Here is a 17,339-nt window from a genome sequence, read left to right on the forward strand (position 1 = left end):
TACTTTGTAACGGTCTTACTTGTAAGACAAAGTCAATATTAACCTGTTGTAGGAAACTCACAAAAAGAATCAGTAAACTTATCTGATGTCTGTCAAACAAAAAGTCACATTTTCATTTTTGCTTTGCTTTGCCTTGCCTTCTGTCTGTTGGTCATCCAGACGTCTGAATGTTCTAGAATATCCTCATCATAGACCAGGAACATGCAGCCTTATAGTGTACCTGCAATGCTGCCCAGTATGTGATGCAATCAATCTAGCAGCACTAGATAGTGGCTACTGTGTGACCCCTCTCCTCCAACCCTTCAGGTATGAGCCAGCAGCCTGACGGAGGTTTCGGGGGGCCCGCCACGCCCCAGAGCCCCCTGCTGTCCCCGCGCATGGCCCACGCCCAGTCCCCCATGATGCAGCAGGGCCAGGGCGGAGCCTCGTTCCAGGCCTCCCCAGACATGAACGGCTGGCCGCAGGGCAGCATGGGAGCGAACAGGTGAGCAGGGGACCCAGAGCCAAGCCCCCATACAGGACGCCCCGTCACCTCACGGCTTAGCACTACTCTCCTGTGAGCAGGGGCTCCGAAGGACCCAGACCCAAGCCCCCCCCGTACAGGACACCTGTCACCTCACGGCTTAGCACTTCTCTCCTCTGCCTAACTCAATGATTGTAAAGAATGGATTCATCGTGGATGTAAAAACATCCTTTCAGATGGTTTTACCAGGGTTGTCTATCCGAGCGTTTCCTCACACTGCACCCCGCCTCTCGTCCTCCTCCGCAGCATGTTTGCGCAGCAACAGTCGCCGTCGCCCCAGTTTGCCCAGCAACCCAACGGCGCCATGTACAACGGCAACGGCATGAACCTCAACGTATCCATGGCGACCAACGCCAACAGCATGGGTCCGATGGCGGGCCAGATGGGGGTCACCTCCCTGGTGCCTGGGCCCTCGCCTAGCATGTCAACCATGGGACAGGAACAGGTAGGGGACACACAGGCACAGCGACGCACACACAGGAACACATTGAAAGCATAAACACAGTATAAAACATCCATCCAGGCAGACTAAATCAAGTCAGAGGCATGGATGCAGCAGTTGTGTTCTGGATGCCTGTGCTTATGTTCCTCGGTCTCAAGACCAGGAGCTGAGCTGCAACGCTTGATTCAGAGTCAGGATAACTTCCCAGTTGTTGTTTTTATTTTTTATTTTTCTATAAACCTATGGGTGGAATTCTCCACTGTTGAGTGTCCATGGTCTGACAGCCTAGTGCAGTGTTTGCCTTTAAATCAGCCTTCTCTCAGAGGATTCAATCTCCCCATGAACCACTTTGAAGTTTAACTAAATGGAGCCCATAGGATTTTAGGCAATAAACAGGTATATGTATGGCCCACATGTAATGACTTTCTTTACTTTAACCATTTTGCGTAGCGAATGTTGCAAGGCTCTAAGTGTCTGGGTACACTTATTGAGCATCAGTCCATTCTAGAACCCAACTAGTGAATAATTTAGTCTCATTAGCTTACGTAATTCTGCTATCCAGAGTTATGGGCCTCAGGCCAGGCTTGGAGACGGGGATGGAGCTGGTCGTGTCCACTGACAGCCAGACGGATCACTTCAGTACACAGGCTGCTGCTTCTGAGAGCAGCACGTCTAACAACACCCTTATTTGAGAGTGTTTTCCAACTCTCTCTCTCTTTGTCTCTTTGTCTCTCTCCTTCTCTCTTTTTCTCTCTGTCTCTCTGTCTCTCTCCTTCTCTCTCTGTCTGTCTCTCTCTGCCTCTCCCTCTGTCTCTCTCCCTCTGTGTCTCTCCCTCTCTTTGTCTGTCTCTCTCCCCCTCTCAGAAATAAACACACATGCACATTCGTTTACTTTCACACGCTCTCACAAATGCAGATGCACACCGTTCAACAGTCTCCCAAGCTAGCATCACATGGCCGATACCGTTTTTTAGCAAATTCAATGCACTGTTAGTACTCCATTACTGGTAAGCAACATAACGTCCATGTGATTGCATCAGAGGGGGCTCTTATTGGTCAAGTGGAATGTGGCCCACTGCTGTTGCTACTAATGCTTTTAGCCCTAATAAAACGATATGAATATTTAACCAAGGTGATGCAGTTTAATTGTATGCACTTCGGGCTCTTGTTATAAACTTTGAGGTACTAGTATGTCTGTCACTTGATTTACCTCCTTGCCATGTTATCGAAATTATTGGCACTTAGATTATTTGAATTATTCAACCCTTGGCCATTAGTGCAAGATGAGGTGATTATGTGTGCGGCTGAGTTAATGTTTGATAATGTGCTCAGTTAAGATGGTCTCATGGATGTGTGAGATCAGTCTAGCAGTTTTTAGCACTCCTGGTATGTGTCACATTCATGGGCCAGGTAAGATGTTTTTGTGTTCAGTTGCGTCAATCTGTCTCTCTTTATTTCAGAAATACTGTTGACCCATGTGGAGCATGCAGCCAGCACCTCAATGCTACAAGCCAGAGTCTGTTGGTTGTTACCCAACATCCAGCCAACCAACAGGCCTCTGGACCAGCCTGGGCCTGCCCTGACCCAGCGCCCCCAGCCCACCTTCACCCAGCCTGGCCTGGTTTGGCCTCTACATAGCCCCTCTGAGGGCATGGGCCAGGACTGAGGACAGGCGGTTGGGGGTGGGGGGGAATCATGGGACTTCTCAAAACGCCTAACCCTGCTCTTGTAGAGGCCCGTGAGCCTGTCTGTCTGTCCAGCTGCATTCACCGTGGTGTGACTTACTCCAGACATCCCCTGGGTGGTTCTTCATGCTGACGGACAGGCAGCGGGGGTGATCCCTTGTCAGATGAATGTATTCCTCTCAGTGGACTGCGGCCATTTGCAATCTCATCTCAAATATGTACACAGTTATTTTCTCTTCCCCCCCCCCCCCCCCCCCCCTCCCTTCTTCTTGGCCTCTTCTTCCCGATCCCCTTCAAATCCCTCCGTTGCACAATGGCAGCAAAGTGACTCCAAACTATGTTTTGGGGGGATTCTGAGGAGTGATCTGTAAATGTTCTGCTGTTTTCACCTTTTTGCTGGTTTTTACCACCTTTTGACTTCTTTTTTTTTTCTTTTACAAGTAGAATGAAGATATTCATGGTTTGACAACTTATAATGAAATACACTGCAGAAGAATGGTTTGAGTGAAAAAATTGTTTGTATGATTAGACTTATTTAGTCAAGAGGTTTATAGTGTATTAAATTAAGTTTTATTTTTTTAATTATTGTAGATTATTCTTTATCACAGTAGCAAGATCGTGTCTGAAGTGGTTTAAAGTGTGAAAGAGGCACTTTTTAATCCTAAATGGTGGTATTCTTTCTGAAAATACTTCAAAAATGACCTTGTAAAAATTGGGTTTTCTTTTGGTCCAGTAGTTTCAGAAAAAAAAGAGATTGAATTATCGTATGGTTTAAGAAAACAAGATTGTAGAGAGATTGTACATAATAGCAAGAGTTCTCTCCTATTTATTCTATTCCTTTGGGGTTTGCGGTCTCCCTGGCCGTTCTTTGGCTGCGTCTTGAACAGAAGCAGTGTATTAATGTTTGTTTTGGGGGAGCAGTTCTGAAATCTCAGACTCTGGTATGGTACTGGTGGGGTGGGGGGGGGGGGGGGGGGGGGCGTGGTTATCAGACACTGAGGTCAGACTCTATAGGGGGTGTAGGGGTGTGCAGTGTATACAGTGTACAGATTATCGCTTGCTTCTCTGCCTATAGCGTGTAGAACTCAACAAAGACGGGACAAATTCAACACAGCCATACAGTAACTACAAAAATGGAAGTGTGCTTTCTATGTTGTTTGGAGTGAGATGCTAAGCTGCTAGGTGCAAACTGGTCTGGTGTGATGTAAACAAGCAATAACCATTACTTGAGGATCTTCTTTTTCTTTTATGATTTTTTTTACTTTCTTTGGTTTAGTTTGGAACAGAAAATTGTTTTGTAATTTTTTGTACAGTTTCCTGGAGACGCTTTTTGCTCCGTGGTTTGGACGCAGTATTAAAACACATACTTTTTTATGCAGTTTGTATCAAAGCCGTCTAAATCCATTTGTTCCACCTTAGATTATGCAGTCCAGGGGGTATGTCGCTCAGCACTACCTGCCTGTGGACATATGCAGGTCAGGCTTGGTGGTAGAGGAGGGGGTGTGGAGATGGGTACTCCCTGCCTCTGGGTACACACAGGCCCTCTCTGACTCCAGCCTCTGTTCTATAGTCGATGTCAGAGAGCAAGTCTGCTGGTCATGTATGACCTGCTCTGACACAATCGTAGCCATATTGTTTGACCTCAGGCAGTTCAACTGACGTTTTCACCGACTTAGTCTCCTTCCCCAACAGGTTTTTTGACCTCCTTTGTTAGATCAAAGGCAAGGCACAGTCTGACCTCAAAAGTACATTTTCCTCTAATCCTAAAGATTTTGATAATGCTGTGTAAGCTTGGCACTATACTCGGAGCAAGCCAAATATCCCATGCCTTTTGAATTGGGTTTCTGAATTCTACCAGCCTATCATTTGGGTATCACATGATGAAGGAAGGACCTAGCACGTTTGAAGACCTGTACTTAGAGTGAGCCATGTTCAAAGAAAACCAAGATGTCACCTCTGAAGTGTGTGTGATTGGTGTGGATGACAGAGTTTACAATATGAAACGGTGGGATTAATATTTGAATGTATATTGATTGCTGGAATTGTGTGCGGATCTTATGTTGGCTGGTATTGGCTGACAATATCAGTTCCAATGTTTTTGTCCAGTTTAACCTTCCCAGAGGCAATTTGGTACCAGCTATGTAGTGATTTTAGCTTTGTAGACTCCTGGTGTGTATTGGTCAGGATTCAGGTGGTGTTTGCTGGGTACAGAAATTGTCTTTCATTTCTCTTTAAGAGTATAGAGATTGTCCTCACTTTGGGCACAAATTGGGCTTTTTCTGAAGTTATGGATTCAAATGTTTTTGTTTTACAATTTATCTAGCACCCTTTTGATAAATTCTGTAAGATTTTAAAAATTGACATTTGTGATGAACACGTATTTTAGTCGTTTAAATTAAATCATTATCAACCCCCTTTGCAAATTTCCAAAGATTGTCAAGATTTTGAAATGACGATAACGGTAGCCATGTGTTTTGTAACATTTATATCAGGACTAGGAGCAAACGAATTGCCCCACAAGATATACCGTATCACACAGGCTTTGAATTCAAAAAACACCATTTTACTTTTGATTTTGGACATTTTAAATATCCTTTTTTGTATTGTCTGCCAATTTCTTAGAGCTAAATGCAAGGACCTTGAAATGCTACAAACCTAGCATATTGCCTTAGAATCGTCTGTTCTCGTTCTTGTACATTCTGAAGTTGTATGTATAATATTTGTATAGTGAATCGTGTACAATATTGAATGGGCGCATCATTGCTCAACTCATTTGCTGGAGACTTAGATGCAGCACTCTCTCACTGCTCAGTTTCTTCTGTTTGTGATCGATTGAACTCTGTATTGTTTGTATAATTTCTTTTCTCTCACAGAACTGTTCTTTGAGCCGTGTTTGGAAAATATGATGCATAGGGATTTTGAAGCAATATGTAATATATTCTATGGACTTTCTGGAGAAAGCTTACAACAGTGTTGCGCGTTCCGAAATGTATTTTTTTCCAGCCGTGTTGTTCACAAGAAAATCACACTGTTCACCCCGCATCGACGTTTGTAATCCTATAGTGTGAGCATTTTATGCAAAATTAGATATACCGAGAGAAGTTCAAACAGTTATGCAAGTTGTCAACTAATATGGCTTCGCTGATGCTATTTGCAATTTGATGTTGAATAATACCCTTGTAAATAAAGAATTCTGTTATTGCAACATTTATTCGAGTGTCTTGATTAGTGTGAGTCGTTTTGGGTCGGTGTGTGCAGTGAGTAAAAGTTAATAAAAGTCGCACTTTTATGTTTCATTTTTTATAGAATCCACACAGAACATTGAAAGTTGTCTTAAAGGTCAAATCTTATTTTAGAAACGAACGAATTGCCTACTGCTTTTATATAATATATAGCCTGGGCTATAATTATTTCTGCAAGAACATTGTGTTATTAACGTTGGCATACCTTAAGTTATTAACCTATACAGAGTCACGCTTGACTATTGTAGTTCATGTCAGAGGAATTCTACATTTGTGTTTGTGGAGAGTGGGGAAGTTGTAATTGCACTGGAAAGGTGATTTCCTAACTGGTTTAGAACGCATGCCACCGTGAGCAGATATCTGACCAATAGCAGAACAGACAGGAAAGAGACAGCCCCACACGATGAGTGCATAGTTTGCCGTTCAATATGCCTTCAACAACACAACACAACCAACACGCAAACAGGCGACTGCTCTTCCTTCACGATCGTATTTCCACCGAACCGTTTCTTTTTTCATGAAGTTGTAGAACAAACGGAATGTGACAACATCGACTTCATATGCTTGTTGACTCGTGAAAAGGTGAGTAAAAAAAACCCGCTGTTTCTTATTTATGGTAAGGATGGTGTAAATACTAGCCTACTAGGCTATATTATGTTTCGTTTCCCTAGTCTTAGTTTCATCATATTGAGATTGGAAGATCTGCTTTATTTGCACGGGACTTGTCAACTCGGCTGTAGCCTACTTAAAATTGCCTGGATCTTCCATACTTCATTGGTGTTGACCTTTGCCACCGACCCATTGTTGTTTAATTTGAGTGTCATGACCCTGATTTGTCTCCGAATTGGCTACCAGATATACCTGCGTAGTCATGGGGAAACAGTCTTTGAGGACACCAATTTAGAGATATTGATGTGCTTGGTGTGGGTTCTGTCAACTGGAAAAACTCCCAAAACTACATTTTTTTTATTATATGTGCACTATAGGCAATATCGCTTTGGACAAAAGGGCCTGCTAAATTATTCAATTGTAGGCTAGGTAAGTGTAAACATGCACCACCGGGCTGAGATATTACGTCCCCAAGTGAAAGAATAATTAGTGAAAAAATGTGACACAGTTTATATTTGGCATGTTAGCTTTTTCGTTATAGATTTCGAAAGTCATGCTTTGGTTTCAGAGTTTCGTTTATAAAATGGGTAGCCTAGGCTACGTCAAACTTTTCACGTAAAATAATGTGGCCCAGTTGTTAAAAATTACAATAGAATTTCGCCCTATTTTTGTTTTAAGTAAAGTAGGCTACTCTATGTATCGTATGATATCCCAGAGTAGTCTAGTTAATTTCAAATAAAATTACAAGTCTATGACACAAAATTGCTCGTGTTTCTTAAAATGTCATTAAATGTCCTCGTATAGCCTAACCATGGTCTACATATAGGCTAAATAAAAAGGTTAAAAGGATGCAGGATCCAATTAATTCACTTTTTTTCTTTTTCAGGCAAAAACACAGACCAGTTAACTATTTGAGCAAACCCATAATTGTGCTTGCTGCAATGTCAGTGTCCGTGTCCAGTCTTCCAGTGGTGAAGGACAAGAGTATTCATCCCAGCCCGCTTAAATCTAGCCCTAATCACGGGACGGCTTATTACCATGCCCATATGACTGGCACTCATTACATGGATCTCTTCGCGGGGACCCACAACCTCCTCCATCCGCTGAAGTCTCTCGGCCGTCTGGTCACAGACACCCAAACGGTCATGCCTTTCAACTTCGGAGGCGGAACACCTCCTTTCATTGGCCATGGTGGACATCAAGCCACTGTGCTACACGAACAAATCTTCAATGTGTCCAGTATTCCGTACAGGATGCTGCCCGGACATACTATTTACTCCAGGCACGATGAGCAGGCTGCCGTGGCGACTGAACATGCTACCGGGCCACTATCGGACTTCAGCAGTCCCTCGAGTGAGAGGTCTTCCGCTCCCTCGGCCACGCCGCCCAAGGAAAGTTTATTCCGCCTTCGGGATACTAACTCGTCACCGGAGAAAATACGCACTTACTGTTTTAGCGAGGACGATCTATTCACAGTTCTCTATGGTTACTCCAGGAGCCAGGAGCACCACGCGATCTCAGGTGTTGCACTGCCAGGAAAGTCAGGTGAGTTCAAAAAATAAAATAATGTCCCCATTGTGTCACTTCACCTTTAAGAAAATTGATTAATAATGCCCGTATCGCCTTTAGAATTGTAAAAAAAAAATACATATCATAATAATATAATTACTTATTGCGACAGATGATTCCATGAATATTCTTGTAATTTAATCAAAATTTTAATAAACTGTCCTTTTTTTGTTTGTTTTTCCGGTCAGTTTCTGAGAGCCAGTTTCTCTCATTGGATACTGATGTGCTGGAACTTCCTGAAGGTAGCCTATATGTACTTGACCTATGACCTACTGTTTTGCAACCATAATAAAATAATTTGAATAGCCTGCTAAATGTAATCACAAGTCTTATTTACTTTCCAGGGTTGACCATCCTCCAGACCACTTGTGGAAATGCATCCCATTATGGGGTGTTCTCAAACAAAGGCTCCATTCCTAAAGGGACTCGCTATGGGCCCTTCCAAGGCAAACTGGTCAATACGAGCGAGATCAAAACACACGATGACAACACGCTGATGTGGGAGGCAAGTTATTTATTACATTTACATGTAGTCATTTAGCAGACGCTCTTATCCAGAGCGACTTACATTTACATGTAGTCATTTTGCAGACGCTCTTATCCAGAGCGACCGACAGTAAGTACAGGGACATTCCCCCCGGGGCAAGTAGGGTGACGGACACAACGTCGTTTGACATGGCAAGAATCGAACCGGCAACCTTCTGATTACTAGCCCGGTTCTCTAACCGCTCAGCCATCCGACCCCCCACTCTCATTTTTGTATTTTCCCACTCTCACCATGTGAAAATAGCTCTAAGCCTAACCTCTACAGTGGTTAGGAGGTTCATAGTGGTGAATGCCAAAGTACCAAAGTTGCACAGGTGAATAGTTGAATAGAAATTATATGCATAATTTTGTAGCGTAAACATATGTGGCCATTGTGTTACAATTTCAGGGCTATTGGCTCAGTTGTGATGTGTAGCTTTATATCATTTCATATTTGAAGTCAACCTCTTTATTGTATTATTCAGGTGTTTGAGAATGGCCGTTTGAGTCACTTTGTGGACGGCCGGGGCAGCTCAGGGAACTGGATGTCCCTAGTGAAGTGTGCACGTTTCCCAGAAGAACAGAATCTGATTGCCATTCAGAGCCAGCGTCAGATCTTCTATGAGACCTGCAAGGACGTCCAGCCGAGTCAGGAACTGCTGGTCTGGTACGGGGACTGTTATGTCCAGTTCCTGGGTATCCCCCTCACCCTGAAGAACTCGCTTGAGGAGAACAACTCGATGCTCCCAGCTGAAGGTTGGTATTTGGCAAGTTTAATGTAGCCTACATAGACCTATCAGAATATATAATCATTATTTTAATCTATTTTATATTATAGTGTGTTATACTATATATAAAAGTATTGTTTTCTTTATTGTGATAGGGATGCTCAGTATACTCCTATGCTCTCGCTATTTCAGATCTTGGAGAAGGTTTCAAGTGTGATCGATGTGGGAAAGTGTTCGCGTACAAATATTACAGAGACAAGCATCTGAAGTATACACGATGCGTGGATCAGGGCGACCGGAAGTTTCCTTGTCATCTCTGCAACAGGTCTTTTGAGAAGAGAGACCGCTTACGCATTCACATCTTACACGTTCACGAGAAACACAGGCCACACAAGGTGGGACAATACTTTTACTATCATTTTTACTCTTTCTTTCACACATACACTGTGCTAAATTGGACAAATACATTGGTGCTGAAAAACAGCTCCTGTTGTGTGTGCCGATGCCAATACATTTTAAAATATGTGCTTTTTATTACTGTGTGTGAAGACAACCTCTGTGCATGATCATAATAATTTATACTCTATATTCTCACTGTTGTAGTGTTCGGTGTGCGGAAAGAGTTTCTCTCAGTCGTCCAGTCTGAATAAACACATGCGCGTGCACTCCGGAGAGCGGCCGTACAAGTGTGTCTACTGTAATAAGGTAGGCATAATTACCGTCCGTCCCGGTGCCAGTGCCCTCGGTGGGAGTTTCCGCCTTGACTCAAAGGAGTTCGAGCTTACCATTTAGGAGCTCCGTCATTTCATGGTGCATTTGGCATGAGCCCCTTATTGTCTCCTGACTCAGGCACGCTCCGCGGAGACACTTAATGCTAATTATCGCCAGATGTACACCCATCTCTTTGTTAGCTGAGATTACTCTTTGAATTTACGGCCCTCCAAGGGGCAGAAGTTTTCCTTGTTTTGTGCTCTCTATAACCTCCTCCTAGTTTTATGTACTCAACGACGTTTTGTTTCAACAAATATCTTGCTTTCCCATCAAAATAAGGGATTGACTTGCCCCTTTATTTTGTCTGAACTCTGAAGAGAATGCTAGTAAAATAGGCGGCAATTGTAGCTATATGCTCTCTTGACAGTCTGCCTTGAAGAATATACAGACTACAGACAGTGAATGTTGTGTCCTCAGGGCACTAACAATCTTTATTGATGTTAAAATTAACCGAATATTGGTGGGCCTATATTCGTCTGAAAGTGGTCGACTTAGAAGAGCGCCGAGACTAAGCCATCCCGCTTTTAAAAGTCCCGTTATTATCTCTGGACTCATGGGATATGTAGTCTCATCAATTGCACCTACCTATTCATATTAAGATACAACAGTGAACATTTCATTTCTCGTCGTCGCTGTCACTCACTCCATCCTGTTCCCCTCCTCGCCAGGCCTTCACAGCTTCCAGTATTCTGCGCACGCATATTCGCCAGCACTCTGGAGAGCGGCCTTTCAAGTGCAAGCACTGCGGAAAGGCCTTCGCATCGCACGCCGCGCATGACAGCCACGTCAGGCGTACCCACACCAAGGACAAGCCGTCTCCATGTGACGTTTGTGGAAGCACCTTTCCAGATGTAGAAGAACTCAAGCACCACATGAAGAATCATACAAGTAAGCCAGATCATATTTTAGTTTATAGATGTAATGAAACAATAAGCTGTATTAGCTGCCAAGTAGCTTTGCCACGTTGAAAATGGATACTATTTTACGAATAGTTCTCCTCGTTAAGCCTTCGATGGGTATTTGCGGAGTGGCCTAAATCTATTTGAGAGTTTTTTGTTCATTGATTTGTTTGTTTTCGTTCTGACAGAAAGACCGTTTTTGGAAACCGCGGCTCTTCCATCTCTATCCACAAACGAATCTATCGAGGGTGCAGGGATGTTTTCGGTTGGCAAGCCCAGCAGGACTCAGAGACTCCAGAGTGAAAACTTTCCCTTCAGCGGACTGACTGTACTCAATCCAGAATATCGGCCTTGGAAATAACACGCCCTGAAAATACTTCCTTTAAGGAAAACGCCGCTATGAGCAAACTTACAAACAAGAAATTCGTTTTATGATATCAATATAGCCTAACAATTGCATTTATTTAATACAACAACCGCTGTTTTTTTGTGTCAATTACGTGTCTTTCGTTTGTTTAATATGTTTATTTATTTAAGGAAAATTCAATTGATTGCCAAAATTGGTTTGTGGCTAAGAGCTACAGTTCATGATATCCTATTTGCTGTCTTCGTTGTTTCCGTTATCGAAATTACGCTTCAGAATCAGCACAACTGCTATTTTTGCCATTTGTGCTATTCGTTTTTATTGTTTTAATTTATAATAAGAAAACGTGTGATTTCATAGTAATCGTGACTGCTACATAAAATGTGTATACTACCTCTAGTCTATAATAAATGTTTTTTGGTACGTTTCCCGTTGGTTTCAAAAGCAGTCGATATGTGTGTGTATCTGTTTGTTTAAAAGCCTATGCTTTCTAATAAAAAAATAAAAACTCAGAGCATGACTATAGCTTCTGTGTACATAATGTAACTTTTTAAAAGTTGTCCTTGATTAAATGTTATGCCTACAAAAGGCCTACCTCGTGATGAGACGTTCGGAATTTATTTGGATTGCATGTAATACAATTCTCAAACGTTCACTCACTCCTGCCACAGTGTAAATTAACAAACCACAGCACCAAATGAATGACAATGGAGTGCAGCAATGAGGTGGGCCCAGGGTGGCCCAAGCCAAACACAAAGGCTGTCCTGATGACATCTGCTGCCCTCTCATTGTCCTTCACAGTCACCAACTGTCCCAAATGTGTTCTCCTGAGGCACTGGGAAGAGAGAGCGAAAGAGAGGGGGGTGGCGGGGATAGTGTCAGGAAAAGGGAGAGGCTGGCAGAGAGAGGACAGAAAAGAGAGCAGAGAGAGTGAGAGAAAGACTACGGCTGGGGAAGCCGAGAGATTGGCAGAGAGACCGCTGGTCTCAGTAGTAGTGACAGTGTGGGGTCTGACAAATGACACAGTTAAGATCTCTGTTTCTGTGCTGAGCTATGTGACCTTTAACCCCTCTATCCATAGCTCACACTGTGGGCATCCATACAGGAGATAAACACACCACTCATATTGTATCGAACAGAATTTAACCAATATTATACTGTACAGAGCATTACAGTAGTTTTGAGAGCCATCTAGAAGGAGAGAGTGATAGAGCGACAGCAACCACACTCAGACAAAGGTATAGCAGGGAAAGTGAGCACACACCCGGTTACTTCACACATGTATTTTAGGAGCAGGATCTCACAACGTAACCCTGTGTCAGAGATGAATCTGTCTGGTCTCCAATGCTCGGTGCAGGGGGTTATGGCTCATGAGTAGCCGTGGCCCTCTGAGAGGAGTGGAGGCAGTGGCACATGTTGGCTGGGTACTTAGACTCTGGAACGGATGGACCGCAGGCCAGAGGTCAGAGGTCAGACCTCAGCCGACTGTTTAACAGCCCCCTCTCTCCTCAGATGGGAGAAATATGGGATCTTTAACAACTGCAGGCCTAAATCAACCTCCCCTGGAACATCCCCAGCCCCTCCCTCGTGTACAGCCGTCCATAGAGGCGCGGAGGAAGAGGAGCACACTCCCCTTGTTTTGTCCCTGGATGAGAGAAAAGGATGGGAGGATGAAAAGAAAGAGAGAAGGGAGGACCTGGACTGTCGGAGAGTTTTAGGAAGCGGTTCAAAAAAGGTTCTTTTTACAAGCGCCTTTTCTGATTGGCTAATTTAAAAGCTGGAGGCTTTGGCATGGCAAAATTTTAATCTTGTTGTTTATATCAATTGATTTCACACTTAACCTACCAGGCAGTTAACAGGCCTTGTCGGATCTCCAGAGGGCCCTCTGTCAGATTAAGCTCTTTATTAATGTGAAATTAATAATATCTTTCCCATCAGAGAGCGATTAACGTTTTATTGCTCAGGTTACCGCAGGTTAATTCCCTCTGAGACGGAATCATAACTCACTGTACAATAAGAGAGGACAGCTTTAGAATATCATACCACAGTATCCCTTGAATCAAATCTGAATGAACCTTTATTGTGTTTCATAATTAATGCATCAGAAAGTTATTGCCAGATGTAAATGAATTCAGGAGCATGCCAAAGGGTGACTCATCTCTCCTCTCTTCTGGTCCAGTTGGTCTGATCCATTGTCTCCCATTGATCTGTTAAGAGAGGCAGTGTACAGTGTGTTTGTGTGTGTTTGTGTGTGTGTGTGTGTCAGACTGCAGACTAATAGCTGGCTCTTGGTTGAGTGGGCTCATAAACACAACCTTAACACCGTTCAATCCTTCCATCCCTCCATTTCTTTGTCCTTTCATATATCTTCGTCTTTCCTTTTCACAGTGCAACTATTCTACCACTGAGAGAGAGAGAGAGAGAGAGAGAGAGAGAAGCACGGAGAATCATCACCAGGACACTCCTGGAGGTACGCTGGTCCATTACTACATTACCAGTCCATAACAGATGAATCAAACAGACGACTAAGCTCATTCACCGTCATCATGACTGAGTAACTAATATATCTTGTCTTGTATACAGGGTGATACAACTACTGACCCTAAACCTGGAGCTGAGAGCCAGATTTGTCCGGTGGTCCTGTCACTCACAGACTACCTCACCTCAACTGCTCAGCCATGAAGACGGCCTCACAGGAAGCTCTTCATTTGAAGGGAAATTTGAATCAAAACAGCGCATTTCATCAGATCATGGTGTTTTATTCATTCTATCCCCAATACATGTTGTTGAAATATTGTATTGATTTGACATTTACTGATTGAAACCTTAAAATCTACACTTACAAAAGATGTCAGAAAAAGAAACCGCCCTCTCCCTGTGTTTTAAAGAAACACACACTCACTGACATTCTGTTACATTTCTCCCCTCACACTAACAGCAGTGCGGGGGGTACAGGGGGAGCAGCTTGGGGACAGACTGCGGGGAGCCGGTTGCCAGGTTGGTGCTGTTATCTGCTGGTGATTTCCACTGGGACAGTGGACAGTAGAGGCTGCAGTAATCCTCGAGACCCAGTGGCTCAGTGGCCTGAATGCAGCTGACTGGATGAATGGCAGATCAAACATCTCAAAGCCCCCCTCCAGGACAACCTAGATGACTGTGTGGTTGTGTGTATGTGTGTGTGTGTGTGTGTGTGTGTGTGTGTGTGTGTGTGTGTGTGTGTGTGTGTGAGTGCGTACATGGTGTGTGTGTATAAGTGTGTGTTCTTGCAGGATACATGAGGGCAGATGGTCTTCTCCTGCTCCATTGGGGCTGGTGTGGGGTTCCACTGTGACCCTGTCCCATGGGGCTACTCCTCTCCAGACCACCACCCATCTCCAGACCACCACCCATCCCCAGACCACCACCCATCCCCAGACCACCACCCATCCCCAGACCACCACCCATCCCCAGACCACCACCTATCCCCAGACCACCACCCATCTCCAGACCACCACCCATCCCCAGACCACCACCCATCTCCAGACCACCACCCATCCCCAGACCACCACCCATCTCCAGACCACCACCCATCCCCAGACCACCACCCATCTCCAGACCGCCACCCATCCCCAGACCACCACCCATCTCCAGACCACCACCCATCCCCAGACCACCTCACCACACCTCAGGTAAAAGACAGAGTTTGTCTCTGACATGGAACAATTTGACTTGATGAGAATCCAAGATCCTTTCAAAAGGAATTTCGAGGACATGAACTGACAATTTCATTATCATGAATATGACTTTGTCTCTTTTTATTCTACATTGGATCAATGATCAAACGACAATTAAGATGATAGTGATTTTTAAGTTATGATATTTATTCACAATCCTCTTTCAGTCTTACCTACATTTCAAATGCTCTCATTGTTGTTTCAAGACAACCAAAATGTCCTTTTAATCAAATAGAAAGCACAGAGCAGGGCCTCATTAAAATGCAGCGTCAGAGAGAGAGAGATGAATCTGCATGTTGCTCGACCTCCTCATTGTGATTCGCAATGTTAGAAAGTGTTAGAAGTCCACTCTTGCTAAGTGCCATCCCTTACAATGGCCCCAGGCGTGCTGTTTGCCTGTCTCTATGCGCAAAGCAATGGTGAGACCTCTACTGTTATTCCAGTGTGTGCTAAATCCAGCTGCAGGGTACCTAGCAGTGACAGGGCCAGAGGACGTGCTGTGTGTGTGAATGGGAGGACCGGGAACCCTGAGGTGTGACTGGGAGTAGAGATGTGCGTTAGCAACACAGCGACCTGCTGTGTCATAACGTGTGGTGTGGGTCTCTGTGGAGGGGCTCGCTGCTCTCTGCATGTGCACGCACATACGCACATACGCACACACACACTCACAGAAAGACAAGCACATAAACAGAGACACTACTCTCTCTCTCTCTCTCTCTCTCTCTCTCTCTCTCTCTCTCTCTCTCTCTCTCTCTCTCTCTCTCTCTCTCTCTATCTCTCTCTCTTTCTCTCTGTCTCTCTGTCTCTCTCATAGCTCATGTCCATGTGAATCGGCCACTGATGGTCCTGTCATGGCATCGGTCCATCATCCCGCTGAGCCGAGTCCTATTCTCATGGGAATGTGTCTCTCTGCGGGGCAGCCGTGCTGTGTATGGGTCGTGGTTTGCTTTAACTGGTGCTCTGGGGGACACAGACCCCATACTGCTGAACACCGCAGGTAGAGGGGATGGGGTCATGCGAAAGGAAACTGAGAAATAGGCCACTTGGTTTAAGTTAACATTCATCCCCTTATTGTCACCCCTTGTCCACCGTGGATATTTAAACAAGCATGGTAAGCTATTGTATGTTCACACACACAACTCGAACAGACTTGAGATCATCTAACAGGTGAAACGTAGACCCACTGTATTTAGATGCAAAGGTGAAGGTTGACAGTAGCCATGTGGTCCCCTAAGAGGCACTGGGACCATATGGACAGTGTCCTGCTGCCACATGCACACACACGGCCTCACGACAACACTTCCCTGAGTGGGAGCGTGTGGTGGTGTTTGGCTAGCTAATCCCTTCAGATCTCCATTTAGACTAATGCTTCGAGGTTCCTGCAATGTGGAGGGATATACACACCCCTCCTCCCTCTTTGGGCAAACATGCCCCCCCCCCCCGCTCTCCCCCCCCCCCCCCCCCCCCTCACCTCTGGGCAAACATTTTCTGTTTCTCTTGGCTCTCTGTGCTACTGTTGAGGAGGGGGCGGGGGACTGGGAGGGGGGGTGTGGTGGTGACGGAGCCCTCCTGTACTGGATTAGCTAATAAGCACTCCTCTCTCCTCGGTTGTCTCCTCCCTCCCTCTGTTCCCCCCAGCCACACAGCCACCAGCGACACAGGAGGGCTAATGATCTATTCCCCTGCGGACTGCCCAGGAGATGAGAGTGCATGAGTGAGCTGCAAGGTACAGTCTTACTCTGCTAACCCCTTCCCACACACACACACGCACACACACACGGACAGAAGGGGCTGGTCTGCAACATGCCCATCAATATCTGTCATTCACATTTAACAAAGCTTACAGCAAAGGGGCTGGGGAGTTCAGCCAGTTTATCAGCCAGTTAGTTCTTTCTGCCCTCTGCCCCTCTCCTCCTTTCCTCTATCTGTCCTCTTCTCTTCCTCAAGTTCCTTCTTCTTATCTGTCGCACACCAGAAAATAAGGAAAACTTGGTCTGAAACATAACAATGCAGTCAAACTAACGGAGGACATCTTTAAGAGCAGATTCGACCTGACTAAGTGTCAGGCTCTGTGCTCAGGCTCTGTGTGTCCCTCCCTAGGTTCAATAAACTGCCCTGATGTACCTCCACACCCTGCTCTTTGTTCAGGGGATGTCCAGCCGTGACCCCGAGCAGCCCCCTGAGGTCTGGAGGGGTCAAAGGGTGCCGGCGCTTCAAAGATGTGGAGCTCCAGCCGCTTCTGCAGTTCAGCCTGCTCCTGCCTGGATGA

The 17,339-nt window shown here is 44.9% G+C and overlaps 2 protein-coding genes across 3 annotated transcripts in view; both read left to right on the forward strand.

Moving 5' to 3' along the window:
• The window catches only part of ncoa2 (nuclear receptor coactivator 2), a 52,615-nt gene extending 46,767 nt beyond the window's left edge, over positions 1-5,848 (forward strand). For both annotated transcript variants that reach the window (XM_067251433.1, XM_067251434.1), the window contains exons 19-21: positions 307-484; positions 770-968; positions 2,426-5,848. In XM_067251433.1, the coding sequence (XP_067107534.1) occupies positions 307-484; positions 770-968; positions 2,426-2,437 (389 nt within the window). In that variant the 3' untranslated portion in view covers positions 2,438-5,848. The remainder of the gene's footprint in view (positions 1-306; positions 485-769; positions 969-2,425) is intronic.
• A 1,594-nt stretch (positions 5,849-7,442) lies between these two features.
• Positions 7,443-17,339, forward strand: prdm14 (PR domain containing 14). The gene is made up of 10 exons (XM_067252240.1): positions 7,443-8,046; positions 8,259-8,312; positions 8,415-8,575; positions 9,081-9,351; positions 9,516-9,718; positions 9,927-10,028; positions 10,763-10,982; positions 11,182-11,321; positions 14,718-15,025; positions 17,219-17,339. Exons 1-10 carry the CDS (start codon positions 7,443-7,445, stop codon positions 17,337-17,339), a joined length of 2,184 nt encoding a protein of 727 aa, XP_067108341.1.

The sequence above is a fragment of the Osmerus mordax genome, chromosome 15 (assembly GCF_038355195.1).
Source record: "Osmerus mordax isolate fOsmMor3 chromosome 15, fOsmMor3.pri, whole genome shotgun sequence".
NCBI lineage: Eukaryota > Metazoa > Chordata > Actinopteri > Osmeriformes > Osmeridae > Osmerus > Osmerus mordax.

Coding starts and splice junctions, on each gene's coding strand:
- prdm14 (XM_067252240.1), top strand. CDS start 7,443: ATGTCAGTGTCCGTGTCCAGTCTTCCAGTGGTGAAGGACAAGAGTATT. Junction 8,313..8,414: donor TGTGCTGGAACTTCCTGAAG/GTAGCCTATATG, acceptor TTTACTTTCCAG/GGTTGACCATCCTCCAGACC. Junction 9,352..9,515: donor CTCGATGCTCCCAGCTGAAG/GTTGGTATTTGG, acceptor TCGCTATTTCAG/ATCTTGGAGAAGGTTTCAAG.